The sequence below is a fragment of the Microcebus murinus genome, chromosome 4 (assembly GCF_040939455.1).
Source record: "Microcebus murinus isolate Inina chromosome 4, M.murinus_Inina_mat1.0, whole genome shotgun sequence".
In the NCBI taxonomy this organism is placed as follows: domain Eukaryota; kingdom Metazoa; phylum Chordata; class Mammalia; order Primates; family Cheirogaleidae; genus Microcebus; species Microcebus murinus.
The window spans coordinates 12,674,156-12,701,206 of NC_134107.1; the positions used below are offsets into that span (position 1 = coordinate 12,674,156).

The window sequence follows — 27,051 nt, forward strand, 5'->3', positions numbered from 1 at the left end:
GAGACATAGAGGGTCTGTGCCGATATACTGGAGTCCAAGAGATTATTCAGGGACAATTCCTCTAATCAGCCTGGCAAAAATGACTTGGGGTACAGTCCCTGAGTCAGGCACACTGTCACTCAACAGCCTGCTGGTAGATGTAGAGACTGAAGAGGGGCACAGGGCTTCTAAATAAGCTGGCAGCAAGGATCATAAAATGGCAGCTCCAGGGGGTCTATGTAGGAGGAAGATGGGGCCAGGAGAAGAGCACTTCAGGTAATATTGAGTGAACATGGCCTGTTCAAAGAAGGAGGTTGCTGATGAGATCATGGAAGTCTAAGTCCTACCTGCTTTTCCACTGTCCTGGTATAAAACCTCCAGGCCCAAAAGACTGCACATCTGGGAGCCCTGCCTGCCCCATCTGGCTTCTCTGAACTTAATAAGGGAGAGAATGTGCATGGAAAGAGAACACAGGAAAGAAAAAATCACCCAGGCCAACGTTCAGGAAGCACTGGTAATTTTAACTTGCAACTCATCCAAGAAGACCCTAACAGTCATAAGTATATGTACTAAGCTCCCCATCCCCATCCTCTGGCATGCATCATCTCTCAGCTGCGGCTGGAACCGAGACTGTGCATGTGCAGCACAGCGCTGTTCACTCAGCAAGCTTTTTGAGGGCTTAAACTTCGAAAAATGGTCTGCTTAGGGGCAGACTTTGCTTCAGTTCCGGCCTCAGGAGGTGGGGTGGGGGTGGGTGAGGAGATAGACGGGGACATCAAACATGCAGAAGGGGAGGGGTCCTCAAATAGGCTGAAAGCCAGAATGATCCCCGCCTGGCCTGCCTTACCAGTCAAAGTGAGAGGCACTAAAGCCTGAGAAGGCCCTTCTCGCCTGCAAAGGGCCGTTTGTAATGACTATGGTTGCTGTGATGACTCCACTACCAAGCCTGCACTGAGCTCTGCCAGTGCAGAAAAGGAAATCCCGGGGAGGATAGAGGCAAGCCAAGATTTCTCAAGCTCAGTGGTCCCTTCCAACCGCGACGGGCAGGAAGGGCGACCCTACGAAGCCAATTCCAGGTCTTGCGACTGGAGCACAGTTACCACGGAGACACCCCTCCTGAAGCCCCGCCAGTCTAAAGCTTGAGTCCACTGGAATCTCGCTGCCAGACGCGCCTCCAGGGCAGGGTCAAGTCTGCAGCAGACACGCCCCACTCTGGGCACATCGAGGTCTGAGAACCGCGCCGAAGCGTCACATCCGCCCTCTTCCTCAGCCGGATAGAGGAGGGGCGGAGCCGCGGCGGTAGGCGCTCCACTTGTGCGTCACTTCCGGTGAGCCCAGAGGCAACAACGGCAACATGGCCCTGAACGGCGCTGGTGAGGACTTGGGCTGCAGGGGCTTGTGGCTGCGGGGTACGGGAGGCAGTCGGCTCCGGCAAGACCCCCGGCTCCTTGTGCCTCTCTTCCCCAGAAGTCGACGATTTCTCCTGGGAGCCCCCAACTGAGGCAGAGACGAAGGTGCTGCAGGCACGACGGGAGCGGCAGGATCGAATCTCCCGGCTCATGGGCGACTACCTGCTGCGCGGTTACCGCATGCTGGGCGAGACGTGCGCGGACTGCGGGGTGAGGAGAGACTCGGGCGAGTGACTGGGGATGCGGTCGCGGCCAGGGTGCATGGCCTTTTCTCACCTGTCCCCTCTAGACTCCATCGCCAGCTGTCTCACCTCTGTCCTGTGTGTTCTCTAATCCCTAGACAATCCTCCTCCAAGACAAGCAGCGGAAAATCTACTGTGTGGCTTGCCAGGAGCTCGACTCAGATGTGGATAAAGATAACCCAGGTGAGGGGCAGGGGAGAGGGGGTTCCGTGGAGAAGCGTAGTGAGTGGTGATAGAAGCCTGGGAACAATAAGCCTGGGAGGTGACAGTGAGTCTGGGGCGGGGGCGGATAAGGGGCTTTCCCCTTTTGGGACTACTCATTCAGTAAGAGCACCAAGCGCCTCCTGTGTGCCAGACACTGGGAGAGAGTTTGAGCTCAATCAGGCACAGTCCTGATGGAGAGATGAAGCTAGGGCATAAATAGCTGTGATACAAAGTAGAAAGTGGATGAATTGCCTTCTAGTGGGGGCAGGGAAAACATCTCAACCACAGAAAGGGCAGAGCAGTAGAGAGAAAGGTGACTCAGGGCTCAGGTGGGCCAGGCATCCTGACCATTCCACCCACTCTCTCCTCTTTTAGCTTTGAATGCCCAGGCTGCCCTCTCCCAAGCTCGAGAGCACCAGCTTGCCTCTTCCACAGAGCTCCCCTCAGCTCCTCGGCCTGCCCCTCAGCCCCCAGTACCCCGACCGGAGCACTGTGAGGGAGCTGCAGCAGGGCTCAAGGCAGCCCAGGGCCCACCCCCTCCTGCTGTGTCTCCAAATGCAGGTGTGGTGGCCTGCACACAGGCAGCCCTCCTGCAGAAGCTGACCTGGGCCTCAGCCGAGCTGGGTTCTAGCACCTCCCTGGAGACTAGCATCCAGCTGTGTGGCCTTATCCGGGCATGTGCGGAAGCCTTGCACAGCCTGCAGCAGCTGCAGCACTAAAAGATGCCCCTGAGAAAAACCCTCTAGAAAAACAGTTGTTCCTCTGTGTGGTTTGTTCTTTTCTTGGTTCTGAGTATGCATGCCGGCCCCAGCTCCACTCACCTTTTTCCTACTTTTGTCGTTTTTGTCATCTGCTCTCCTTGATGCTCTGAGAGATCAGTTGATCTTGTTTCTGCTCTGTTTGCCCTGTCAGAGGATCAGGGAGTAGGTAGAGGGTATGTGATACCCCTTTTCTGAGGAAGAGGCTGTCGCCTTTTCAAAGCTAGGATCAAGAGGGGTGGTCTCTGGCAGCACCCCTGCAGCCTCATCAGCCATCCAGTGCCCTTCCCACCTGCCAGTGAGATTTTGGGTTCCAGTCTCCTTGGTGGCTTCCCCGCCCTTCTCTAAGCATCCTGATTCTATCATCCTGTGCCATCTCATGCCCACCCTGGGTACTCAGAGGTTGACAGCAGGTTGTGGTGACCCAAGTGACAGGTTGCAAGTTAGGAGCCAAGTACGGAATTGCCCTGGTCTCCGACCCCCAATTTTAGATCCTTTTCCTTGAGAGAGTAATTGGGCAGAACAAAGTGTGTGTGTGGAGGAGGGTAGCAAACAGAACCGCGAAGGAACCACTCCTGCCCCTTTTTCTGTCTTCTCTTTGGTGGGAGCCCGATTGCCTTTTCTCTGCTTTGAGCGACGTGGTCCCACGGCTGTTGCCTTTTTAAGAGAGGCCCGGCCCAGCGGAGGGGGTGGGGCAGAGGCGGAGCCTGCGGAGCTGGGGAAGGAACAAAGCGCGGCCTTCGGGCGGCGGCTGGGCTTGGCCAACGGGGCCCCGGGGTGCGGGGCCTGCGGGCGGCGGCCCGGGCGGAGCGTTGGAGGGAAGGAGGCGGCATCGCCGTTCGCGCCGGCCCAGCTATGAACGGGCTGCCCTCCGCCGAGGCGCCGGGTGGCACGGGCTGCACCCTGGCCGGGCTCCCGCCGCTGCCGCGCGGCCTCAGTGGCCTCCTTAACGCGAGCGGGGGCTCGTGGCGGGAGCTGGAGCGCGTCTACAGCCAGCGCAGCCGCATCCACGATGAGTTGAGCCGCGCCGCCCGCGCCCCGGACGGGACCCGCCACGCGGCCAGCGCAGGACCCGCTGTCGGCCCACGTCGTCCTGTTAACCTCGACTCGGCGCTAGCCGCGCTGCGCAAGGAGATGGTGAGTGGTAGGCGACAGCCAGCCGGGCTGGGGGCTACTGCGGAGCAAGAGGTCCCGGGGCGGAGCTTAGAGCCATGAACCCGGACAGGCAGCCTGGGTCTCAGAGCACCTTCAGAGCCCGTTGGGTCACAGGGGTATGGTAACAATAATTAGTAATAGTGGCCTGGCGTGGTGCCTCATCCCTGTAATAGGGAGGATCACTTGAGGCCAGGAGCTTGAGACCCCATCTCTTCAAAAAAATACAAAAATTAACCAGGTACAGTAGTGCGCCTGTAGTCCCAGCTACTTGACAGGCTGAGGCAGGAGGATCGCTTGAGGTTGTAGTGAGGTGTGATGACACCACTGCATTCTAGCCTGGGCAGCAGAGCGAGACCCTGTCTCAAAAAAAAAACAAAAACTTCCAAAATAATTGGCTCAGAGCAAAGAAAAAAAATTAGTTACCATTTTGTGGCAATAGCTACCATATATTTTTAAATGTTTTACTCATGTTACTTCATTTCATCCTTCTAGATTCATGTTATCCCCATTTTACAGATGAGGAGGGTCAGTGACTTGCCTAAAGTTTCATAGCTTGCAGGTAGTGTCTTGATGTTCACAAAAACTTGCTTGTACTTCAAGTGGTGTCTTTATTTTTTTAATTAAAAAAAAATAGTTGCTGTGAGTTAGGCTGATGCCACGGCACTCTAGCCCGGGCAACAGAGTGAAATTCTGTCTCAAAAAAAAAAAAGAAAACAAAACAAAACCTTTCATTTAGGAAGATGTAGGAAGACTAGCTAGGACATGGTTTGGGCTGGGGGCCCTGGATTCCAGGAGGTTGGGACTGGGGGTGGCCTGGACCCCAACTCCAGCCCACCCTCAGTTGTCTGCAGGTGGGGCTGCGGCAGTTGGACATGTCCCTGCTGTGCCAGCTGTGGGGCCTATATGAGTCAATCCAGGACTACAAACACCTGTGCCAAGACCTGAGCTTATGCCAGGACCTGTCATCCTCCCTGCACTCGGACAGCTCCTACCCACCTGATGCCGGCCTATCTGATGATGAGGAGCCTCCTGATGCCAGCCTGCCCCCTGACCCACCACCCCTTACTGTACCCCAGACGCACAATGCCCGTGACCAGTGGCTGCAGGATGCCTTTCACATCAGCCTCTGAAGAGCTGGGGGGTGGGTGGCATGTATCCATGCAAAAGGCTCAGAAGCTCACTCGTCACAAGTCCTCAGACTGCAGTGCCTGCTCTCCCCCATACCGCCTCACCTCATAGGAGGGCAAGGCCTGTGCCACCTCAGAGGCAAAACTGCCAACCCCTCTCTTTCCTGTCTTGGGTTAGCTGGCACTGGGGCTGGTACCTAGGTTATAGCCTCTGCCCATGGCACTGGGCCTCCACTTCTCCCACACGTGTGTCCCCAGCTTGGCCAACCCTCATTTTGGCGATGGGGGGCTCACCCAAAGCATCTTACTCTCCCCGTAGCGTCTCTGGGATTGGGATGAGTGCCTGGCTCCTATCTCCTAGCCTTTTGTTGCTTCTGGCAGCTGCTGGCTCAGGCGCATCCCAGCTCTGATCTCTGGATTCCACTCCCCTGGACAAGGGCTCCAGGACCCGTCCTTGCACCTCCCCACGGCCAGGAGAGCCACAGGCTCCATGCTGGATATTTAAGTTTAGGGGCCAGCCTCCTAGATAAATAAATACTCTCTCCGCGTTGTTGTGTTCTGACTGCCTGGCTCTGGGGCGGGAGTATAGCGGTGTTTCTGGCAAGTGCGGCCCCACGCTCTGTCGGCAGGTGGCGCCCGAGACCCCGAGTGGACGAGAGCTGAGCGGCGGCGGGGTGCGAGTCCGCCCTCCGCCGGGCGGGGCTGGAAAGCGTTCCAGGCTGGCCGAGCCTGGCTCCGCAGCTGGGTGACTGCGGTCGAGTCACTTCCCTTCTCAGGCCGGCGACCTCAGAGTCCAATCTCCCGCCCCCGGCCCTTCCCAACTCGCTTTGGGCTTTCCCGGCGGGCCGGGAAGGAAGACGCAGCAGCCGCCCATCTTGAGGAGAGAAACTTTCCACCCCGCGAGGGCGGAGTTGGGGCAGCACAGGAAATGGGTGGGCGGGAGTCAGCGGACCAAGGGGCCCCTCGGCTGGAGAGGGGAAAGGAGCCTTCAGGAAGGGCCTGGCAGCTAATGGCCTGCGGGTGGGAGGAAAGAGCGGCAGAGGCAGAAGGGAGTGAAGATCGCAGTATCCCGCGCCTCCCTACAGGCCAGGCAAGCCCCAGGAGGGGGACAGTGCCGGCGGCGGTGAAGAGTGATTGGGGTCCCAGACACCCCGATTCCGCACTTAGTTTCATGCAGACCGCCCAGCTGCCCCGCAGCGCCAGGGAGGGGCCTTTACGGTTGTATGTAAAAGGCTTCCTTTTATGGAGGAAACCGAAGACCACAGCGCTGGGACTGGGAGCCAAACCCAGGTGTGAAGCCCACCAGAAGCCTGCACATTCGGGGACAATGGGTACTCAGACCCCCCACGCACTACACTCGACAACTTCCTGAGTCGGAGCGAAGAGGAGAGGCCGCGAGGTCGCATACTTTGGCGTACAGGCATTTCATCCCCATGCCCTGCTGAACAGTCACTTGCCTCCTGGACATGCCACGCAGCTGGCACCCCTGGGAGATCTGACGTCCTCTTCAAACCGAGTATTTTATCACGCACCGGGCTTCGGTCCATTCGCAAACCTTGCTGAGCAGCTGGAGAGAACAAAACGATGTGTTTCCCCAGGGCAGTTCTCTAACTGGGCCTGACACCCCAGCAGACGTTCATTACCATGCTGGGCGGGAGGGTAGGCGATAAGGGCTCTAATCTAGGTGTTAACCCAGCCGCTAACGCCCGGGGCAGGCTTCCCCGGGAGGGAGGGTAAACAAACACACGCGCAGGCACACTTTTCCCCCGTCCATGATAACGAATTCCATTTAATGACACCTGGCAAAATCAGCAGGCTCTGTGCTAAATGTTTACCTAGGTTGCATCTTCCCAATGATTATAAAAGGTGGAACTATGATTATTCCCATTTAGCAGACGTTGAAACTGAGGTTTGGAGTGTTGGTGCTTTGTCCAAAGTCACACATTTGGTTGGAAGTCAGGATTTGAACCTCCAGCTACTTGTGGGAGGTAGGGATTATCTTCCCACGTGACAGCGGAGAAACCAGGTTCTGAGAGAGTGGGGGTCAGTGCTGCCTAGAAGTAGGGCCACAGAGGTTTGTCCCTGACTCTGCTCCTTTCTGCTCTGGTTAAGATGTAGCCACCCTAGAGTTGAGGACAGCTGGCTCTGGTCCAGATTCTCAGTATGACCCTGAGCAAGTCCCTTCCCCTTTCTGAGTCTCTGTTTTCCTAGCTTGTGAGATGGGGCCACCAGTACATATCTCCCAGGGCTGCAAGCAGGAAGGGAGGAGGCCGGAGCAGCGCTCTCAAGAGCCGCACCAAGTTGTCGGTTGCCCTCTCCCCAGGCCCACGGGCTCCGCACCCGGCCTGCGTGTCTACACCGCCTCAGCGCTGCGGTCAGGCGTCACCCCCTCCACCACTGCTCCCCCCACCGCGCCCCATCGCGGCTCGAGGCCCCGGAAGCCGGGTCGCCCCGCCTCCCGTGCTCCTGCCCCGGCCCCCGCCCCGCGCCAGAGCCCCGCCCGCCTTCCGACGGGGGTGCGGCTCCAGGAAACGGCGCGCTCTGCTCGCTCGCTGCTTGGCGCTCCAGCCACCCGACGCGCACCAGACGACCCCGCAGACTCAGCCAGACCACTCCACAGGCCCCTACGGCGACAGCAGGGAGAGCGGACCTGGGTCCGAGCCTCAGTCAACTCCGCAAGGACGAGGCGGGCAGCGCGGATCCGAGCCCTAGAAGCCATGGGGACCCGGACTGGGCCAGCGGTCGCGGGCCAGCGGGAGCCCTTGGCCTGAGAAGCGGACGACGGGGCTGGGGCCATGACCTCGGTGTGGAAGCGCCTGCAGCGCGTGGGCAAGCGGGCCGCCAAGTTCCAGTTTGTGGCCTGTTACCATGAGCTGGTGTTGGAGTGCACCAAGAAATGGTGAGTGGGAGGGAGGCCTGGGGGACTCCCCAAGACCAGCTGGGAACCCGTCTGGCCTTTTGAGCCTGAGAGAAACCTGCCCCCACCCCCGGCCCCGTGACCAAAGGGGCTTCCCACCAGCTTGGGACCTGATGTTCCAGGCACAGAAACTCAGAAGTGCCCTTGCAACTTGTGGAACCCCTAGAGTTGGGGATGCGGGCAGCTTTCCGAGCCTGAGAATCTGTACCCACATTTTTGTCCGCCGTGGTCAGGACTGGGGAAGGGAGACTGCGTGTCTTTCAGCAGAGAGACGGCTCAGGGTGGCATTGGATCAGGGAGCAAGTTCTGAGGTCTGTAGGTGGCCAGGGCTGAGGTAGACGCTTCCATGGACCTTAGCCCAGCTCAGCACAAAGATGTTGCCCCGTCCTCCCCTGCCATCTGGTTGAGCCAGAAGAACCCCCCAACCCCCGCCCCTTCAGCCAGAGTGAGTGCTGGGAGGCTGGAGATGTCTCCACAATGTCCTTAAAAGGGGAAACTGAGTGCTGGGAGGAATGAGGAGGGAGGCGGGGAGCGGCTTAAAGGGGCCTGAGGGCCTAGACCGTTGTGGGTCCAGGAGGAGAGGGCCTGCCGAGGGCAAGGTGACGGTGAGGGGCAATACATGAGAGGGTGCAGGTCCTGGCCCCGACTGCCAAAGGGCCCAGGGGCACCTCGTTCACAGGCCCCCACCGCAGCTGCCCAGGCCCCTGCGTCACACCCTAAATATACGTGCTCGCTGGTGTCAGCTTCCCTTGGCTGGATTAGGGCACAGCTGTGGGGGCCTCACCCGCCAGGCGGGGCTAAATTTAGGCTCCCCAGGGGAAGGACTGGGGCAGGAAGGGACCATGGGGTCCAAGGGGAGGGGAGAGATGAGGAGGCCAGGGTCCCTTGGGCAGCTGCCATATCCCTGGTCTTGTCCACACAGGGCCTCCTGAGGGCCACTGACTCCATTCAGCAGAGACTCAGGGAGGTCAGGGCTGACAGGGATAGCACAGCACAGGGCTGCCACTTGAACTCTGGCCTCTGATTTCTGCTCCAGCATCTTGAGTGACACTAGGGGGACACTGGGCACTGTCCTGGAGAGCAGGCTGAGAGTGCTGGCAGTGTCAGTGTGGCTGAGTCACAGGCAGCAGTGGGTAGGGCCTTCTGGGCTTTTTAGCCTGGAGCCCAGGCCAGGAAGCTGCCCCTGCCCAGGTCGTGGCTCCTCAGGAGGGCGTGCCCAGCCTGAGTCAGGCTGCCCAGCCAGGCCCCGCCCTCCCCAGGCACCCCTGTCGCTTCCCCTTTCTGGGAAGGCCCCATGGCTACCCTTGCTTGGCTTTCCCCTGCAGTTTGGGGCTGGGGAAGGAAGCCTGGCTCTGGGCCAGAGGGCTCCAGGCTCAGCTGTGTGACCTTGCTTGGCCCCCAGCCTCTCTGGGCCTCAGTGTCAGGAGAGCCAGTTATCCTGGCTTGGCCTCCAGAGGGGTACTAGGCAGGGCATATCTGGGCATCCTGGTATGGCACTGGGTACAGGCAAGGAGGGCTCTTGTGCTGCCCTCAGCCAGATTGTCCCCTTAACCATCCCCCACTCCTGGGCAGCAATTGAACACTCTAACCCAAAGGGGCCCTCTCCCCCTAGGCCCAGCCACGTGTTGGCTCCATGTCTGGGAGGGGGCCTGCACGGCCATTACTCCTCTCACTTTGCATCCCTGCATCTCTTTGCCTCTCCTATGTCTACCCTGGTATATGCCGTTCAGCTTAGATGTCACCTCCTGGAAGCCTTCCCTGATTGCAATTCCCTGATTCAGGAAAGTGGGGGTGCCGGCTGACCATCCTTCAGGCCCGGGCCCAGCAAAGGGCTGGGCATGGCAGGCTGGGGGGTGTCGTCTAATAACAAGCTGACCCTCTGCCTCTCTGGCCTCACTTCCCACCCTCTGTGCCTCCCTCTGACCTCCCTTCACCCCCCAGCCTCAGACCCTTGGACTTGCCATTCCTTCCACCTGGAACCCTCTTTCTCCAGATCCTCACACAGCCTGTCCCTCCTCTCACGCCTCTGCTCAGACACCCAACCTCAAGGAGACCCCGGGACTCTCTCACATCGCCCTGCAGTTAGCTTGTTCATTTCTTTTCCTTCTTGACTGGCACTCAGCCCCCAACCTCTGTTGTCCTCAGCCCCAGAAGGGTCTTGCTCCTTTGCTCTGTCCCCAAAACTAGGCTGGGGTTATAGTGGGCACTCCACAAATATGTGTGAATTAATTCTTTAATTCCTGGTCTTTGTCTCTCCGGCTGTGTGTGTGCGCGTGTGTGTGGGCAGGCGTGCAGGCACACTCACCGCTCACCTGCGTCTGTCATCTCTTGCTGGGCCCTTGCTGCGTTTCCCTGAGTCTGTGTGTCTGTGTGTGCCTGTCTCTGTCTCCCTTGCTGTCTTTCCCCACAGTTCCTGCTGGCCCACGCTGTCCGGGCCTTTGCCCTTCTGCTCCGGCCCCACCCTGCCTCAGCAGCCCCACCCTGCACCCTGTGGCCCCAGATAAGGGGCTGCCCAGGCCCTCTTCTGGGGGGAAGGGGACGTGGGCAGAAGGAAGACCCTGAGGGAGCAAGGGGGAGGATGAGGAGGAGATAAGGAAGCTGGGTGGGCTAGAGGCTGACTGAGCAGCCTCCTCCCACCACCCCTACTCCAGGCAGCCGGATAAGCTGGTGGTGGTGTGGACCCGGCGGAACCGACGCATCTGCTCCAAGGTGGGGAGAATGGCAACTGTGGTCCCGGCTGGGGATGGGGCCAATGCTGGGGGGGATGTGGGGAAGGCTGGTGGGGGCTGGTAGGGGAGTGGAGCCAGGTTCAGGTTCAGATGAGAGTTCATGGAGGGGAGAGGAAGATGGGATCAAGGTGGGAGATGAGGGCATGGGGGGAGAGTTAAGACTGGGGGAGGACTCAGACTGCCCTTTGTAGGCTCACAGCTGGCAGCCAGGCATCGAGAACCCATACCGGGGCACCGTGGTGTGGATGGTTCCTGAGAATGTGGACATCTCTGTGACCCTCTACAGGGTGAGTCTCTAGCCCTCCAGTGTAGATGGGAATGGGTAAGCAATTGCAACCCTGGGCGGCCACGGGGTCCCTTGGCAGGTTATTCATCCAAACAGGAAAGAACAGAGGAGTAAGAACAAGAATTAGGGAGGCGGCCAGACATGGTGGCTCACGCCTGTAATCCTAGCTCTCTGAGAGGCCCAGGCGGAGGATCACTTGAGCTCAGGAGTTCAAGACCAACCTGAGCAAGAGCGAGACCCCATATCTACTAAAAATAGAAAAATTAGGGTGCTTGAGCCTGTAGTCCCAGCTACTCAGGAGGCTGAGGCAGGAGGATAACTTGAGCCCAGGAGTTTGAGGTTGCAGTGAGCTATGATGACGCCACTGTACTCTACCCAGGGTGACAAAGCAAGACTCTGTCTCAAAAAAAAAAAAAAGAATTGGGGGGCATACACAACTTGAGTGGTCTGGAGGTCTCCTTGGAAGAGGCAGCGTTTAGCCAACACATGCAGATGAGAGACAGCTGGGGTCAGGTGCTGGCTGCCTCCCAGGAGGAGGGAAGAGCATGTGTGAAGGCCCCTATCAAGCCCCTCCTGAGCCAGTGTCCCCCAGCAGCCTTGAACTCACTGATGTCCCCTCTTCCCAGGATCCACACGTGGACCAGTATGAGGCCAAAGAGTGGACGTTTATTATTGAGAATGTGAGTAGCCAAGGTGGGCTGAGATCTGGGATCTTGGGGACCCTGAGGCAGCACTGATGCCCCTTCCCCTGATCCCTGCCCCAACCCACAGGAGTCCAAGGGGCAGAGGAAGGTGCTGGCCACGGCTGAGGTGGACCTGGCCCGCCACGCGGGGCCCGTGCCTGCCCATGTTCCGCTGCGGCTGCGGCTGAAGCCCAAGTCGGTGAAGGTGGTGCACGCCGAGCTGAGCCTCACTCTCTCAGGGGTGCTGCTGCGGGAGGGCCGTGCTACGTGAGTGCCCGCCTGCCCTCCTTGGCCCTGGCCTGAGGCCTCTGACCCCAGCCCTCATCTCTGACATCTGACTCCAGGGACGATGACATGCAGAGTCTTGCAAGCCTCATGAGCGTGAAGCCTAGTGATGTGGGCAACTTGGACGACTTTGCTGAGAGTGACGAGGATGAGGCTAATGGCCCAGGGGCCCCTGAGGCCCGGGCTCGAGTGCCCCAGCCAGGTGAGCTCACAGCCTGCTGTGGATGGAGATTGCCAAGACCTGGGGAAGATGGGGCGTACCCGGGCCATGAGCCACTTGCTGTGCTGGGGCAGGGCCAGTTTGTGCCCACCAGTGATGGAGCTCATTACTGCCCAGGCAGTCCCAGCCTGCCCAGAAGCCCTGCTTGTCCCAGCTGGGTCCCTCATCCTGTGTTGGCCTTGGGCCTTAGCTGAGTCCTGCAGGATGGGTTCCCAATGCCTCCCCATACCCCTGGCCCTCTCCTCACCCCTGGGTGGTGCCTGCCCAGGCCTGTGCCTTACCTGGCACGGCTGGGTCAGAGCCCGGAGAGAGCTGCAGGCCAATCTCCCCACCCCTCCCCACCCCGTCCTGGGTCAGCTCTGGGCTTCCTCATCCCTCCCTTCTGCTTGGTGAGGCTTTTTTCTCTGTCCACTGTTATGGTTCTCTCTCTCTCTTCTGTCTGCATCTGTGGGCCTGTCTCTTCTCGAAGGCAGGGGCGGTGCCCTGAGGCCGGGGCGTTTCCCAGGTAGGCCCTGCACTCTCTCTGGCGGGAGGGGGTCAGAGCTGCAGGGCCCTGCCTGGGCTGACTCTGCTCTTTCACCCCCCAACTCCAGCCCCCTCTAGGGAGCTGAAGACACTTTGTGAGGAGGAGGAGGAGAGCCGAGTCCGATCCCGGCAGGCAGGTGAGGCCCGGACTGTGATTGGGGTGTGGACTGGACCCCTGGAGCCCAGGCCTCAGTAGCCCTCCCTTCCTTCCCCCCCAGCTGCCAGTCCTAGTGCCGAGGATACCAGCCCAGCCCCTGTGAGTGCCCCTGTGCCCCCGGCCAGGGCCTCCCGGGGCCAGGGGTCAGAACCAGCTACAGTAGCAGGGGGCCAGGTGGGGCCTGAGGGCCCAAGGCCCCCGGGAACCCCACCAGAGATGAGGTGAGCTTTGGGACAAGCCCCCCCCCACTGTTAGGAGCTGCACTTCCCCCACCAACCTGCCTCTCCAGTGCCCCAGCAGTCTGAAGGGGGCGGTGGAACCGAGAGTTGGGGGAGCCCCCCAACACTCCCTTCTGCTCTCTCCTCAGGTCTTCCAGGCAGCCAGGCCAGGACATGGCCCCCGCCCCGGCTCCTCGGCTCCAGAAAGGCTCTGACACCCCCCGGCCCCCAGTCTCCCAAGGGGAGGATGAAGTCCCTGAAGCCTCAGGGGCTTCCCCAGCAGGAATGGGTTCTGCCAGGGAGACCCAGGCTCTGGAAAACATTCAGGAAGGGATGGAGGCCCACAGAGTTAGGCTGGGCCCAGGCATTGAGGATGAAAGCTCCAGAGACTCTTTGGGAGGGCAGAAACCCAGGGTTGAAGAGGGGGCCACTGGGGACAGGGCAGAGGCCAGTGGGGTGGACACTGAGTGCAGGTCAGGAGTTGGAGAGGTGAACACTAAGAGGCCAGGGGTCAGAGTGGGGCAGGCTGAAGAGAGTTCAGAAGTTTGTCAAGTAGATGCTGAGCAGAGGTCAAAAGTGAGGCATGTGGACACCAAGGGACCAGAGGCTACAGGGGCAATGCCTGAGTCAAGATTCAGGGGGACTCCTGAGGCTCCTCCCAGGGGCTCTCAGGGGGGGATGGGAGTCAGGACCAGGGATGAGGCTCCCACAGGCCTGAGCCCACCCCCAGCAGAGCCTGCAGGGCACTCTGAGCATCTCAGTGACCTCAAGGGGGCCAGGGCTGCTACAGGTCAGGAGAGAGAGGGTGCAGAGGTGAGGGGTGGAGCCCCTGGTGTTGGGGGCACAGGCCTGGAGCAGGGCCCCTCTGTTGGAGCAACAAGCACCAGGCCCCAGGTGAGCAGGTGTCAGGGGGCCCGGTCATCAGCTGACCAGGGGGCAATGTCTAGGGACCTGGGGCTCTGGGAGGCAGAAGCTGGGGAGGCAAGGGTCCTGGGAACAGAGACTGAGGTGGCAGAGTTGGAGGTATCGCAGACCCGGGAGGGAGAAATGGGGGGCTCAGGCTTCCCAGAGCTAGGCACTGGGACATTAGAAGCTGAGAAACTGGGGGCCCAGGAGAGAGAGGCAGCAAGATCAGGGGTCCTGGAGTCAGGGGCTGCTGGGACAGCAGAGTCTGAAGTACTGGGGACCCAAGAAACAGAGGCTCAGGGTTCAGGTGTTCTGGAGACAAGAACTAGGATAACAGAGATTGAGGTATTAGGGATGCAGGAAATATCTGGGGGTTCAGGGTTACTGAGAATAGAAAATAAGATAGAATCTGAGATATTGGGGGCCCTGGAGACAGAGGTGGGAGGTTCCAGGATACCAGAGACAGAGGCTGAGGGGACAGAGGCTGAAATATTGAGGACCCAAGAGAAAGCAGCTGAGAGTTCAGGGCTCCCAAGGATAGAAACTGAGGTAGCAGGGACCCAGGAGACAGAAGTAGGGGGTTCTGGGGTTCCAGGGACAAAGGCTGGAATAGCAGAAGCCCAGAAGATATTGGAGGCCCAGGAGATAACAGCTGGAGCCTCAGGGCTCCCAGGGATAGAAGCTGAGGTAGCAGGGACCCAGGAGACAGAGGTAGGGGGTTCTGGGGTTCCAGGGACAGAGGCTGGGACAGCAGAAGCTGAGATATTGGGGACCCAGGAGATGACAACTGGGGATTCACAGGTTTCAGGGATAAAAGCTGAGACAGAGTCTGAGATATTGGGGGCCCAGAAAACAGAGATAGAATGTTCAGAGGTTCCAGTGATAGAGATTGGGACAGCAGAAGCAGAGATATTGGGGACCCAGGCAGTAGCATCTGGGGATTCAGGGATCCCAGGGACAGAATCTGAGATATTGGGGGCCCAAAAGACAGAGATGGGGGATTCAGGGGTCTCAGACATAGAGGCTGGAATGGCAGGCACTGAGGCACTGACAACCCGACAGACAGAAACTATGGTTTCACAGGGTGAGGAGACAGAAGCTAAGACTTCTGGGGTCCAGGAAGCGGAGACTGGAGTCTGGAGGGCTCTCAAATATGAGGCTTTAAGGGCCCCAGTCAGTAACCCAAGAGTTTTGGGGTCCCAGGAAGCAGAGGCAGAGATTTCAGGAGTACGAAAGCCAGAGACTAAAGTTTTAAGGGTCCAGGAGGCAGAAGCTGGAGTTTTGGGGGTGTCAGAGGTCAAATCTGGGGATTGGGAGGCCCAGGAAGCACAGATGGAGGTTTTAGGGCCTCCAGAGAACGAATCTGGTGTTTTTGAGGCCCAGGAAGCAGAGGCTGGGGTCTTGGGAAACGAGAAGGGGAAAGAAGCTGAGGAAAGCCTCCCAGAGGCCAGCCTGATTGAAGAGCAGGTGGCCGGTGGGGCAGGGGCTGGGGTGCCCAGGCCCTCGGGGGCCTCTTCCCCAGAGGAGCCTGAAGAGGACAGGAGGCTGCCGGGCAGCCAGGTAGGGATGGGGGCCGCTGAGGGCCCAGTCTGCTGCTTCCCACTAACCTGGAGCTGAGCAAACGGCGGCTCTGCATGGACCCACCTGGTTGACTAGGATGGGGTGGGCTGGGGGGCTCAGTTTGAAGGAGCCCCCTCATCCCTCCCTCTCTCAGGATGCCCTGGCTCTCCCACCCCATCTACCCTGGGCTGCATGGAGCTGGATACCCCAAGCTGATTTTCTGGGCTGACCTTGAGGTGTGGCTGCTGGTGACCTCTAATCTTGCCTGGGGGCCACTGACCTTGTAGGTGACCTTGGCAGATAATCCTGGAGCTGGAAACCCTTTTGCCTGGTCCCAAGGCTCTAGCTAGCCAGTGGTCTCTGTTGACCCCTGCAAACTCAGAGTTGAGGCTGTTTTATGCTAGGCCCGAGCTTTCCCAAGGGGCAGAGGGCACAGGGCCCATGTACCCCTTCCCTAAGCCCACTCCAATGTCTCCAGGCACCACCTGCCCCGGTCAGCTCCAGCCAGTCCCTGCTGGAGTGGTGCCAGGAAGTCACTGCAGGCTACCGTGGAGTCCGCATCACAAACTTCACCACATCCTGGCGGAACGGCTTGGCCTTCTGTGCCATCTTGCACAGATTCTACCCAGACAAGATGTGAGCTGCTAGAAGGAGTGGGAATGAATGGGGAAGCCTTCAGGGAGGGTAGTGTGGACCCAGCCTCTGACACCACTTTCTCTGCAGTGACTATGCCTCCCTTGACCCACTCAACATCAAGCAGAACAACAAGCAGGTGAGATGGGGAGGGAGCCACATCTGGAGGGAAACAGGGTCTAGAGACAGGCTTTATTTAGGTCTGAGATTTGGGGAATCTGTGGGTTGCATGGGTCTAGCCATGGCTTTTGGAAGTTATGCCACTTTTTAGCCTTTTGGTTATTAAATTGTTTGTTTTCCTTAGTTTTGTTTTGTTTTTTAAGGCCTTTTCCCCTCCCCAGATGGTTTTTCCAAAACCACCCTTTGGTAACAGGGGGTGGACGCTGTGCAGTTGCTAAGCAACGACAGGGCGGGCCCTCTTGCTAGATTTCCCTGGTAGGAGGGTGAATGAGTTGCTAGGCAAACCCTGGCGTGCACGTCGCTGTCGCCCAGACCCCCGCAGCTGGCCGGGGCGGGGCCGCAGCGTTGCTGGGTAGCGCGGGCCGTGGCCACAGCTGACCCCGAGCGCACCCTTCCTAGGCCTTCGATGGCTTCGCGGCTTTGGGTGTGTCGCGGCTGCTGGAGCCGGCGGACATGGTGCTGCTGTCTGTGCCCGACAAGCTCATCGTCATGACGTACCTGTGCCAGATCCGCGCCTTCTGCACCGGGCAGGAGCTGCAGCTGGTGCAGCTGGAGGGCGGCGGCGGCGCCGGCACCTACCGCGTGGGCAGCGCCCAGCCCAGCCCGCCCGACGACCTGGACGCCGGCGGCCTGGCGCAGCGGCTGCGCGAGCACGGGGCCGACGCGCCCAAGGAGCCCCAGGAGGCTGCGAACCGCGCGGACGGGGCGGCCCCGGAGGCGGCCTCCAGGGGCGTGGACGTGGGCCGAGCCTCCAAAGACAGCGGGGCCGAGGCCGCACGCGAAGGGCGCTCCGCCGAGGCCCCGGCCGACGGCCCTGGAGCTCGGGCGCCGGTGCTCCCGGCCGAGGGCCTGGTGAACGGGGCGGGGGCGCCGGGCGCGGGGGGCGGCGTGAGGCTGAGGCGATCTTCGGTCAACGGGGAGGCCGGGCCGGTGCCCCCGCCGCGCGCGCACGGCTCCTTCTCCCACGTGCGCGACGCCGACCTGCTGAAGAAGCGGCGCTCGCGGCTGCGGAACAGCAGCTCCTTCTCCGTGGACGACCCGGACGCGGGAGCCGCGGGAGCTGCGGTGAGTGTCCTACCCCCGCGGCTCCTCCCCGCCCCGCCGCAGAGAAAGGGCGAGCCCTGAGGCCCTGGTGTCGGCTTCAGAGCCCGGGACCCAGCTGGACGCCGATGGCGCTTTCTGATCAGAGGGACCCTGGTGCTGTTCTCTGGTGTGGTAGTGAGGGCCCTGTTAGGGGACATACTCATATTCTAGCCGATGCCCGCCAGGCCCATAGCTGTGGGGGTTAGGGTCCCGGACTGCTGCCGGCCTGGGACATGTGCTAGTGGGTGTTAGTGCTTGGCACTCAGGGGAATGGGGGCTGCAACAGGAAGTTCCCGGAGGCTCCATGTTGTCACCATCAGCCCCACACTTTGTGGATTGTCAAGTGGGTTTGGGCATTTGTTTTTTCTGCCAGTGGTTCAGTGTCAGCCAGCAGCTGCCCTGCCCCGTAAGCTGGGAACAGGGTTTCTATGCTCAAGGGGACTTTCCAGGGCCTCCCAACCCCAAGATTCTCTGACTTGGGAGAACAGTTTCCTCTTTCTTATAAGGGGAGGTTGGAGGTGGGAGATCCTGAGGGGGTATGTCCCCATTCCAGCCCCTGGAGGTCTCAGGTCAGTCTCCCAGAGTATCCCAACATTGTGCTGCGGGGGAGACGGTCCTACAAAGAGCAGGGATTTACTCGAGGACTCACGGCCACTGAAGTGGGGGGGGAGGGGAGGGTGTTGCGCACTGCACCACCCGCCTCTCTACAACAGCAGGGCCAACTCTGCCAGACCTCTCCAAGCCTTCAGCTGCCCAGGGGTGACCCTGAATTTGAGGGAAAGGAGGGACTACATTGGGAAAGGCTTTCTCAAAAGCAGCTACCTTTTGAGCTAGGTTGATAACATGGCCACATTCTTCCCGGGTAAATAATGGGGGAGAGGGGAGAGGTTCTCAAGTTGAGGGAACCACACAAACAAAAATGTGGGCCTGGCCGGGCGCGGGAGGCCGAGGCGGGCGGATTGCTCAAGGTCAGGAGTTCAAAACCAGCCTGAGCAAGAGCGAGACCCCGTCTCTACTACAAATAGAAAGAAATTAATTGGCCAACTGATATATATTTAAAAAATTAGCCGGGCATGGTGGCGCATGCCTGTAGTCCCAGCTACTCGGGAGGCTGAGGCAGAAGGATCGCTCGAGCCCAGGAGATTGAGGTTGCTGTGAGGTTGCTGTGACGCCATGGCACTCACTCTAGCCTGGACAACAAAGTGGGACTCTGTCTCAAAAAAAAAAAAAAATGTGGGCCGGGCGTGGTGGCTCATGCCTGTAATCCTAGGACTCTGGGAGGCCGAGGCGGGAGGATTGCTCAAGATCAGGAGTTTGAGACCAGCCTGAACAAGAGTGAGATCCCATCTCTACTGAAAAAAAAAAAAAGAAAGAAATTAGCTGGACAACTAAAAAATATATACATCGATAAAAAATTAGCCAGGCATGGTGGCACATGCCTGTAGTCCCAGCTACTTGGGAGGCTGAGGGAGGAGGATTGCTTGAGCCCAGGAGTTTGAGGTTGCTGTGAGCTAGGCTGACTCCATGGCACTCTAGAGTGACACTAGCCTCCCGAGTACCTGAAAGCAGTGGCTCAGGCCACCATACCCAGCTAATTTTTCTATCTTTTGTAGAGACAGGGTCATGCAGTATCCCTCAGGCTGGTCTTAAACTCTTGGTCTCAAGTATTCCTCCCACCTTGGACTCCCAAAGTGCTGGGATTACAGGCATGAGCCACCAAGTGTGGCCAGGGTTGGGATTTCTCTCCATTTTATATACAAGGACACAAACAGAGGCCCAATGGATGTGACTGGCCCAGTGGCACTGAGCACATTGGTGACCATGCTGGGGAACAAGCTCTTGGGTTAGACAACCCTGGGCTTAGAGCAGACCCTGTATGAGCCTTGTCTCTGACCCTGGGTTCCTCATCTGTAAAAGTAGGGCAGTAATCACAGGGCGGTCGGGAGAGCTACGTGAGCCAATACACATAAAGCGCTTTCCAGTGCCTGACGCAGAAACTACTAACAGTAGATATTAGCTGTTATTATTAATTAGTGCACTCTGAGTGCGTTTTCGGGGCCCATCCCTATCTGAACAGTTATCTCATAACCAACAGCCCTGATGGGGCAGTGGGCGGGGGGTTGGACCTGTGGTGGGGGCAGTTACAGGGGAGCCTCCGCCCAGTCCAGCGACCAGGCGAGCCTTCAGGAGGCATGAGAGTTGGGGGGGAGGCAGAAAGAGTGTGGGAGCCCAAGGGGCCTCTGCAGGTGGTGGAGCCAAGCTGGGTCGTGAAGGTCAAGTTGGTATTGGGTAGCCCAAGATGGAGGCCCGCTCCAAGCTGAGGAGGCTGTTTTGGGAACTGAAAGTCCGTCACTGTGGCCAGAGGGTGGCGTCTAGAGGGGCTTAGGGTGGAGGGAGCGCTGAGGCTGGAGCCGTCAGCAGGCCTTGGCAGTGAGGCTGGGACTGAAAAGGGGTGTAGAGAAAGTCACACCATCCGTGAGGGTGTCAGGACTCTACCTTCTCCGTTGTGGCTTGAGGGTAGGGTCAGCAGGCAGGTACGGCGGTGGCTGGTGAGGAAGCCACCACCGAGCCAGGCCAGAGATGATAGCACCCAAGCCAGGGATGTCCAGGGCTGCCCCGAAGAATGGCGCAAGTCAGGGGGCAGTGGGCTGACTCTAACAGTTCTCCCTGTCCTTTGACCCAGATGGGTGGCCAGAGCAGGAGTGGTCAAGGAGGCCAGGCTGTGCCTAAAGTTGGGGGGCCTCAGGGCTGATGGTTCCAGCAAGTTGCCAGCCCTGCTCTTCCAGGCTAAAATAAGGAGGTCCAGCCAGCCTGTCTTGTTCTGAGTGTCAAGAGTCCAGGAGGGTCTGGGTGTGGGAACTGATAAGGCAGGAGGGCGCCCCCTTTTGGCCAGGAGGTGGAAGTGCTGACACAGGATGGTCTGGGTCTGGAGATGGGGCTGTATCAGGTAAATACAGTGTCATGGCGTGGGGCCCTGGCCACGATGGAGATGCCAACACTAAGTGACAGGAGTCAGAGTAGGTTGATCGAGCTCCAAGGACGGGAGGGACAAAGGGACACCCCAGCTGGGCCCTTCACAGCCTTTTACCACCCACACACCCTGTGAGGCTGGAGCTATCAGCCCAGGAAGGAGGATGCACAGGCTCAGAGAGTGGAAGTGGGCAGGCCAGGACCAGGGGCCAGGGAGGGTGAAGGCTGTGTCCTGTGCTTGAGGAGGCTTTTTCCCTGGAGGGATGTGTGTGTGGCAGGGCTCTGTGCACACAGGACTAGATTAGCAGCTGGTGTGGCAGGGTCTGGGGTCAAGGACCCCTCCTTGTCTGCGTGTGAGAGGCTCTGGCAGGCCCCAGGCTGGGGCGGTCAGGTAACCCCTCCCAGCCCTCACTGGCCCCTTCTTCCACAGGAAGGTCTGGGCCCTGACCCCGGGCCTGCTCCTGGCCCACCCACATCCACAGCCTCTCAACAGACCCCTGGTGAGTAGTAATGGGGGTGGTGACCAGCTCAGCTCAGGCTGCTCACAAATCCTGAGACTGGGGACTTCTTGGGAACAGGTGTCAGCTGGGGGTGTCTTAGCTAGGTCTCTGTCTGCAGGTGGGAGTCCCCCATCGGAGGAGCCACCCCCAAGCCCAGGGGAGGAGGCTGGGCTGGTAAGCAGGGCTGGGTGGGGTAGAGCTGATGGGTGGGCACTTCCTAGGCAGGGTTTGCATTGAGTCCACCCTGTCCCCTACCCGTCTTTCTGCCCCCAGCAACGGTTCCAGGACACAAGTCAGTACGTGTGTGCAGAGCTGCAGGCCCTGGAACAGGAGCAGAGGCAGATAGACGGGCGTGCGGCTGAGGTGGAGACACAGCTGAGGAGCCTCATGGAGTCAGGTGGGGCAGGCATGGTGCCCACTCCCCAACAAGTACCCCTAGGTCTGCCTGGCCCCGAAGCTCTTCCTGACCTTGGGAGGAGCTGGGAGGAGGCACGGCTGGGGTCAGCGCTCCCATTGCTACAGCTGGGCATGCCGAGGCCTCGAAACAGCTTGGGGCACACTGCTCTGGCTTCTAGGATGTCACCAGAGAGCAAGCGTCCTGCCTCAACCCCAGCTGCCCTGCTCTGACAGTGGGTCAGGAAGTGGCCCTGGTGACTGTCCCTGCCCGATTCAGGTGCCAACAAGCTGCAGGAGGAGGTGCTGATCCAGGAGTGGTTCACCCTGGTCAACAAGAAGAATGCTCTCATCCGGAGGCAGGACCAGCTGCAGTTGCTGTGAGTGCGGCCCTCCCAGCTGGCCCGGGGCTGGGGAGCAGAGGGAACCTTAGCTAATTTGCTTAGAGTTATTCATTGCTTTCTCTTTTCTACAAGGATGTTTTTGAAAAATTAATGCTCAGTCATGTTATTCATTTTTGGTCCTATCCACTTTGCTGTGTAAAGTGTAAACTTCCCAAATTGTTACTATTTTTATTAATGAGAAAACCAAGGCCCAGAGCAAAATGTGTCCCAGGAAGGTCAGAGTTGCGTCCCGCAGTTTGACCCTGTTCCTTTAAGGTAAGGAAAAGTGAAGGCTGGAGAGAGGTGAGCTGGGGCCCAGTGGGGTCAGAAGCAACTTTCTGAGGTCATCACCTTTACCATCCGTGTGGGAGAGGCTTTGGCTCCCTTTTGCATTTGGGTTTATTTTTCAGAATAATTTTGGTCTAATACTTCCTGTTTATGAGTAATGTTCATCCAAATAATCCTTCTGGATTCTTTTTTTCTTTTCTTTTTTTTAAAGCCAGTCAAATTCAGCAATAGGGTGTTGTTTTTTCTTTCTTTCTTTCTTTCTTTCTTTTTTTTTTGTCAGAGTCTCACTCTGTTGTCTGGGCTAGAGTGCCGTGGTATCAGCCTAGCTCACAGCAACCTCAAACTCCTGGGCTCAAGTGATCCTCCTGCCTCAGCCTCCCAAGTATTTAGGACTACAGGCATGCACCACCATGCCCAGCTAATTTTTTCTATATATATTTTTAGTTGGCCAATTATTTTCTTTCTATTTTTAGTAGAGATGGGTCTTGCTCTTGGGCAGGCTGGTTTCGAACTCCTGACCTTCAGCCATCCGCCCGAGTCAGCCTCCCAGAGTACTAGAGCAATGGAGGGTGTTATATGCCAACTTTAGTGACACTAATGTTAATAAATTTTGATAACTCACTACCATCTGACCAGCCCTGGGTTCTTACTTTTAAAAGGGGTCAGGGCCGGGCATGGTGGCTTATGCCTGTAATCCTAGCACTATGGGAGGCTGAGGTGGGAAGATGACTTGAGCTCAGGAGTTCAAGGCCAGCCTGAGCAAGAGCAAGACCCTGTTTCTACTAAAAATAGAAAAATTAGCTGGGCGTTGTGGCAGGGACTACTCCTACTCAGCAGGCTGAGCAGGCGGCTCCCTGGAGACTAGGTCTCAAAAAAAAAAAAAAAAAAGGTGGATTGAGGGAGACAACATAAACATCCAGCAATTGGAGAACATTTGGAACATTCCGCCCGGGGACTGGAATATAGCTCTGCAGAGAGCCCTGCTGTCCATGGGAACTGATGGGGAGGTGGGATGGGACCAGGGAGTGGCCAGAGCCCTTTCTGGGCACTCTCTCCTTGTCCCCGTCTCCCTGACCTGGCGCCTCCACCTCCCAGCATCGAGGAGCAGGACCTGGAGCGGAGGTTCGAGCTGCTGAGCCGAGAGCTGCGGGCCATGCTGGCCATCGAAGGTGGGAAACGGGGCCAGGGGTCGGGAGGCAGGACAGAGCTGGGGCCAGCACGTCCTGACCCTCAGCCGCCTCCGCCCTCAGACTGGCAGAAAACGGCCGCGCAGCAGCACCGAGAGCAGCTCCTGCTGGAGGAGCTGGTGTCACTGGTGAACCAGCGCGATGAGCTGGTCCGGGATCTGGACCACAAGGAGCGGATGTGAGTGGGGCGGACGGCGCAGGGCGCTGGGGCGGGCTCCCAAGGGTGCTGGGTGTGGCCCGGAGCTGGACCCTCTGAGGCTGACTCGAACCCGAACCCGTTCCTCCCAGCGCCCTGGAGGAGGACGAGCGCCTGGAGCGCGGCCTGGAGCAGCGGCGCCGCAAGCTGAGCCGGCAGCTGAGCCGGCGCGAACGCTGCACGCTGAGCTGAGGCCGCGCCGGCCACGGAGGCCTTCGCCGCTCCCCACCGGCTCGGACCGCAGCCTCGCTCGCCGCCCGGCCTGCGCCGCGGAGGACCGGCCCCACCGACGGTGTGCACGGCCGCCAGGGGGCGCCCCTTCCCGGGGCTGGTGGCCCGAGGGACGGGAGCGGCTGGGCGGCTGCGCCGTATTTATTTGCCTGTAGGCGTGTGCGCGTGTCCGCGTGTCCGCGGAGGGTTGGGGGTCCCGGGAGCGCCGCGTGGAGCCCCTCCCCGACGGCAGGGCCCTGGCCGGCGAGTCCTGTGGAGAAGGACGGCCCGGGGACCGCCGTCCCCGCCCTCCCCGTCCTGTTTTGACACGCAATAAAGTTAGACAAGGGTACACTAGAGCCAGCCCTTTCTCTGCACAACCTGGAACCTCAATGGACAGAAGACTGTGGGGCTTAGGCCAGGAAGGTTGGCTCGGCGATCCTTAGCGATCCTTAGCGGGGCTGTGCTGGTTTTGAGGTTCCCAGAAGAGCTGAGGCTGGACCTGGCCTTCCAAAAATGATGGCCAATGGCTGTAGAGAAGCCATATTCGAACGAAGACATGAAAACACAGTTGAAGTTCTTGCCCATTTTATTTTTGTTTAAATTAACACATGATTCCCTGAGGTCTTCACATCCACTCCACCCCTATCTCCAGATTCTTCCCCAACTGCTCCTGGCTGTTTCCTTCCTGCTCCTCCACCTTAAAGCAGCTGGACTTGGTCACCTGACACCTGTCAGCAAGCTGGGGCCTGTTCTGAGGCTGGGGCTGTGGGTGGCAGGGTGCTCAGAGCCAGTTCATCCTGGACTAGAATGCCACCTTGGTCCTCAGCTGTCAAAGGGCCACTGCACTCGAAGAACTTCACGATGGCACGGACTTGTGGTAGCTCCACGAAGGTCTCCACGGCTAGCAGCATGGCCAGGAGGCCTAGGAGCAAGTAACCTAGGGAAGAGAGGTTGGTCGGGCAGCTCTTGGGGTGCTGACGATGCTCCCCCACCTCCCAGCCTGGTCTCTCACCTTGGCACCTGGTGCCACTCACACCTCTCTTAAGCCTGCCATCAGGTCTCTTTGGACTACAAGTCCCATACCATGCCCTCCGGCAGGGTCCCTCCACCTGTGAGACTCAGTCCCCCAGTGGGTGATGGGAGTCCTAGGTCCAGGCCCCTCTTCCCTCCTCCCCAACAGGCTTGGGCAGCCAAACTCACCAAGAAGTGCGAGCTGGCCAAGGTGGTAAATTACTGGATGCAGGCCATGGCCATGGCTGGGCAGCAAGTCCCCCAGGCCGATGGTGCTGAGTGAGCTGAAGCAGAAGTAGATGGCCTCCAGCAGGCTGCAGTCTCCCTGCAGACCCCATAGCACCAGTGCTGGCAGCAACACAAAGATGCTGGCCACCAGCAGGCCCAGTCCAGCTGCCTGCAGCAATACAATCCTGTTTGGTGCCAGCTGCCAGTGCGCCGCTACCCAGGCACCCGGGCGGCTAAGCACAGGCAGCAGGCAGTGGCGCAAGGTAGCCACAAGTGTTAGGGAGGCTGGCAGCCCCAGGGCTGCATAAACCACACAGAAGGCCTTTCCGCCTGCTGATAGTGGGGCCATGTAGCCATAACCTGGAGAAGAAAGAGACAGTGGGCAATGAGCTCTTGCATGGGTTGCCTGTTGGGATCCTCACGTCCCCCAACATCACCTCCTGCAGAAGGCTGCTGCTCCCTGGTGGTTAAAATTGCCTGAACTGTTCGGGCCTGTATTCTGTCTGACTCTCCTCTTCCTTTACTGGGGATCCTGGGAAAGTCCCTTAACCTCTCTGGGCCACTCTTTTCTTTTCTGGAAAATGAAAGGATTAAAGAAGACAGTCCCTCAGGCCTTTTGCAGCTGGGACAATTCTGAATACTGCTGTTCTGCCTTAGAGAGAAAGACCCCAGTTCTCTGAGGGATTCCTCAGCTCTGCTTTTCTAAGTACTTGCAAATATTTCCAAATTCACAGCCAGTGCAATGTCACCTGCTCTTCCACTCCCCAAATGTGTATCGCATCGTCCTGTGTGCCAGGCCTCGTACTGGAATCTGAGCCTGCCCAGGCCCTGCCCTTGGGTGGGGGAGGCAGGCAGGAAAATCAGTCTTGACGTTTGACGTGAAGAGCCGCACGGAGGCAGCACACAGGAGAGGGCGTGTGAGGCCAGCAGTGCCCGTGCAGGGTGGGGCGAGGCGGGCCCTCAGGGTGTGCTGGAGAGCAGGGTCAGCTAGTCCGGGGGCTGCACACTGAAATGGCTACAGGAGGCAGATGTGAGACAGGAGGGAATGGTGAGGACTGGGGTGGACCAGAGAGCATGTGCTCCGCCCAAAGGGGCAGGCCCCCTCCTCTCCGCTGCAGCCAGCGTGTTGCCTTGGGAGATCTGGCTCAGTGTGAATAGATTTCCTGATTTTCCAAAAGAAGTTGGAAATACAGAATTCAATTCAAGAAATATTTAGGTACTTGGCAGGATAAAACAAAAAAACCAGGGCTGTGGCCCCCTTGCTCTATGTCTCTGGACCTATGCACTTGCTGTTCTTCTGCCAGGAATTCCTTCATCCCTCATGTCTGTGCTCTCCTGTCCTTGCTAGCATGTCCTCAGGACTTCCTAGCTGAGAAGCCTTCCCTCACTCCCCTCCTGAGTCTGTGGTCGTGGTCTGTGCTTCCCAGGTTCCTTCTGTTTCCCTCCATCCAAGAGTCCATCCCACTGTACTGTCGTCCCTGCCTTGTGTCAGGCAGGGATCTGGGCACCTCTCCTGGGTCTCCAAGGGTGCCTGGGGGAGCGGCTGGGAAGGCCACACCCCTCCTGGCAGCTGAAGTGGAGGCACCAGTTGGGGTGTGTTGGTGTGGGGAACCCCAGCTGTGATGTCAGGTCTGAAAGGGCCCTGGCTCCGTCTGGCACTTTGGGGCTAGGGGAAGGGTGTCGCACCCCCAGGGACCCCAGGGAGTAATGGCCTCAGGAGCCCTCTCGGATGGGGCTGCCTGGTGGCCTTACCCGTGGTGGTGAGGATGCTGGCAGTGAAGAGCAGGGCCGAGGGCAGATCCCAGTTCCTGTCCTCCGAGCCGTTGCCCAGGCTGGAGACCCCGTGGGCCTGGGCTGCCAGAGCAGCACCCAGCAGCTCCTTCAGTTCTCCAGGGGCCAGGCAGGCCCCATGCTTGGCGTGGAAAGTAGCCAGCTCAGCCCTGAGCTGAGCCTGGAGCCTGAGTGCTGGAGGCCCCTCCAGTGCCTGGAGCACCACAGCCCCAAGCCCCAGGGCCAGCAGGTGGGCCACAACCAGGAGCCAGTATCGGGCCCAGGGCCTTAGAACCCCCATGGTGTGCACCCAAGTCTGGGGTGCCGTGGGAGCTGGCTGCGCCACCCCAAGCACCTGGGAGGGGCCGACAGGGTGGGGCTGGGAAGAGGTGCTGCGTGGGCGGCTGGGACACAGCCGGCAAGTGTGAAGGGGAGGAAGGCGAGCTGGAGCACCTCCGTCAGGTTCTGGGGCAACTGCATCTCACCGCAGCTGGGACGGTGGGGGCGGCTGAGGAAGGCTGCGGTGTGGGCGCAGACAGGGCGGAAGCCAGGCCCGGAGAGGGCCTCACACTTATTCAAGGTCATACTCACCCAGACACCTGGACCCCATTCATTCACTCAACAGCTGTCTAGGCCCTGAGAACACTGGGGAAGAG

The 27,051-nt window shown here is 59.1% G+C and overlaps 4 protein-coding genes across 14 annotated transcripts; 3 read left to right on the forward strand and 1 right to left on the reverse strand.

The window, feature by feature from the left end:
* Positions 1–1,268: 1,268 nt before the first annotated feature.
* On the forward strand, positions 1,269–2,600 carry ZNRD2 (zinc ribbon domain containing 2). The gene is made up of 4 exons (XM_012778102.3): positions 1,269–1,352; positions 1,447–1,598; positions 1,729–1,813; positions 2,210–2,600. Exons 1-4 carry the CDS (start codon positions 1,334–1,336, stop codon positions 2,551–2,553), a joined length of 600 nt encoding a protein of 199 aa, XP_012633556.1. The 5' UTR covers positions 1,269–1,333; the 3' UTR covers positions 2,554–2,600.
* A 133-nt stretch (positions 2,601–2,733) lies between these two features.
* FAM89B (family with sequence similarity 89 member B) lies at positions 2,734–5,424 on the forward strand. Its single transcript, XM_012778103.2, has 2 exons — positions 2,734–3,729; positions 4,599–5,424. The coding sequence occupies exons 1-2, from the start codon at positions 3,448–3,450 to the stop codon at positions 4,875–4,877; spliced, it is 561 nt and encodes a 186-aa protein (XP_012633557.1). The 5' UTR covers positions 2,734–3,447; the 3' UTR covers positions 4,878–5,424.
* Positions 5,425–7,365: 1,941 nt separating this feature from the next.
* Positions 7,366–23,740, forward strand: EHBP1L1 (EH domain binding protein 1 like 1). Of its 11 annotated transcripts, none has more exons than XM_012778088.3 (21): positions 7,367–7,773; positions 10,443–10,500; positions 10,712–10,807; positions 11,433–11,486; positions 11,578–11,756; positions 11,834–11,976; positions 12,464–12,499; positions 12,588–12,656; positions 12,738–12,897; positions 13,044–13,788; positions 15,178–15,360; positions 15,839–15,996; positions 16,084–16,132; positions 16,573–17,238; positions 20,657–20,726; positions 20,845–20,900; positions 21,000–21,123; positions 21,400–21,499; positions 22,886–22,959; positions 23,041–23,155; positions 23,266–23,740. In XM_012778088.3, the coding sequence occupies exons 1-21, from the start codon at positions 7,670–7,672 to the stop codon at positions 23,363–23,365; spliced, it is 3,339 nt and encodes a 1,112-aa protein (XP_012633542.1). In that variant the 5' UTR covers positions 7,367–7,669; the 3' UTR covers positions 23,366–23,740. The 11 variants fall into 11 exon arrangements, with proteins under 11 accessions (XP_012633540.1, XP_012633541.1, XP_012633542.1 ...); XM_012778089.3 differs by having other exon boundaries at positions 15,184–15,360; XM_012778086.3 differs by having other exon boundaries at positions 7,366–7,773; positions 13,044–15,360.
* A 197-nt stretch (positions 23,741–23,937) lies between these two features.
* KCNK7 (potassium two pore domain channel subfamily K member 7) lies at positions 23,938–26,783 on the reverse strand. The gene is made up of 3 exons (XM_012778101.3): positions 26,378–26,783; positions 24,587–24,985; positions 23,938–24,323 (listed from the first exon to the last, which is right to left on the reverse strand). Exons 1-3 carry the CDS (start codon positions 26,694–26,696, stop codon positions 24,118–24,120), a joined length of 924 nt encoding a protein of 307 aa, XP_012633555.1. The 5' UTR covers positions 26,697–26,783; the 3' UTR covers positions 23,938–24,117.
* Positions 26,784–27,051: the final 268 nt, after the last annotated feature.

Excerpts from the sequence above, each read along its gene's own strand:
- FAM89B (XM_012778103.2), top strand. The coding sequence starts at position 3,448 with ATGAACGGGCTGCCCTCCGCCGAGGCGCCGGGTGGCACGGGCTGCACC. Across the intron at positions 3,730-4,598 it reads CCGCGCTGCGCAAGGAGATG|GTGGGGCTGCGGCAGTTGGA; the intron begins GTGAGTGGTAGG and ends AGTTGTCTGCAG.
- KCNK7 (XM_012778101.3), bottom strand. The coding sequence starts at position 26,696 with ATGGGGGTTCTAAGGCCCTGGGCCCGATACTGGCTCCTGGTTGTGGCC. Across the intron at positions 24,986-26,377 it reads CAGCATCCTCACCACCACGG|GTTATGGCTACATGGCCCCA; the intron begins GTAAGGCCACCA and ends TTTCTTCTCCAG. Across the intron at positions 24,324-24,586 it reads TGGCCAGCTCGCACTTCTTG|GTTACTTGCTCCTAGGCCTC; the intron begins GTGAGTTTGGCT and ends TCTCTTCCCTAG.
- EHBP1L1 (XM_012778086.3), top strand. The coding sequence starts at position 7,670 with ATGACCTCGGTGTGGAAGCGCCTGCAGCGCGTGGGCAAGCGGGCCGCC. Across the intron at positions 11,757-11,833 it reads CTGCGGGAGGGCCGTGCTAC|GGACGATGACATGCAGAGTC; the intron begins GTGAGTGCCCGC and ends ATCTGACTCCAG. Across the intron at positions 16,133-16,572 it reads TCAAGCAGAACAACAAGCAG|GCCTTCGATGGCTTCGCGGC; the intron begins GTGAGATGGGGA and ends CACCCTTCCTAG.
- ZNRD2 (XM_012778102.3), top strand. Across the intron at positions 1,599-1,728 it reads AGACGTGCGCGGACTGCGGG|ACAATCCTCCTCCAAGACAA; the intron begins GTGAGGAGAGAC and ends TCTAATCCCTAG. Across the intron at positions 1,814-2,209 it reads TGTGGATAAAGATAACCCAG|CTTTGAATGCCCAGGCTGCC; the intron begins GTGAGGGGCAGG and ends CTCCTCTTTTAG.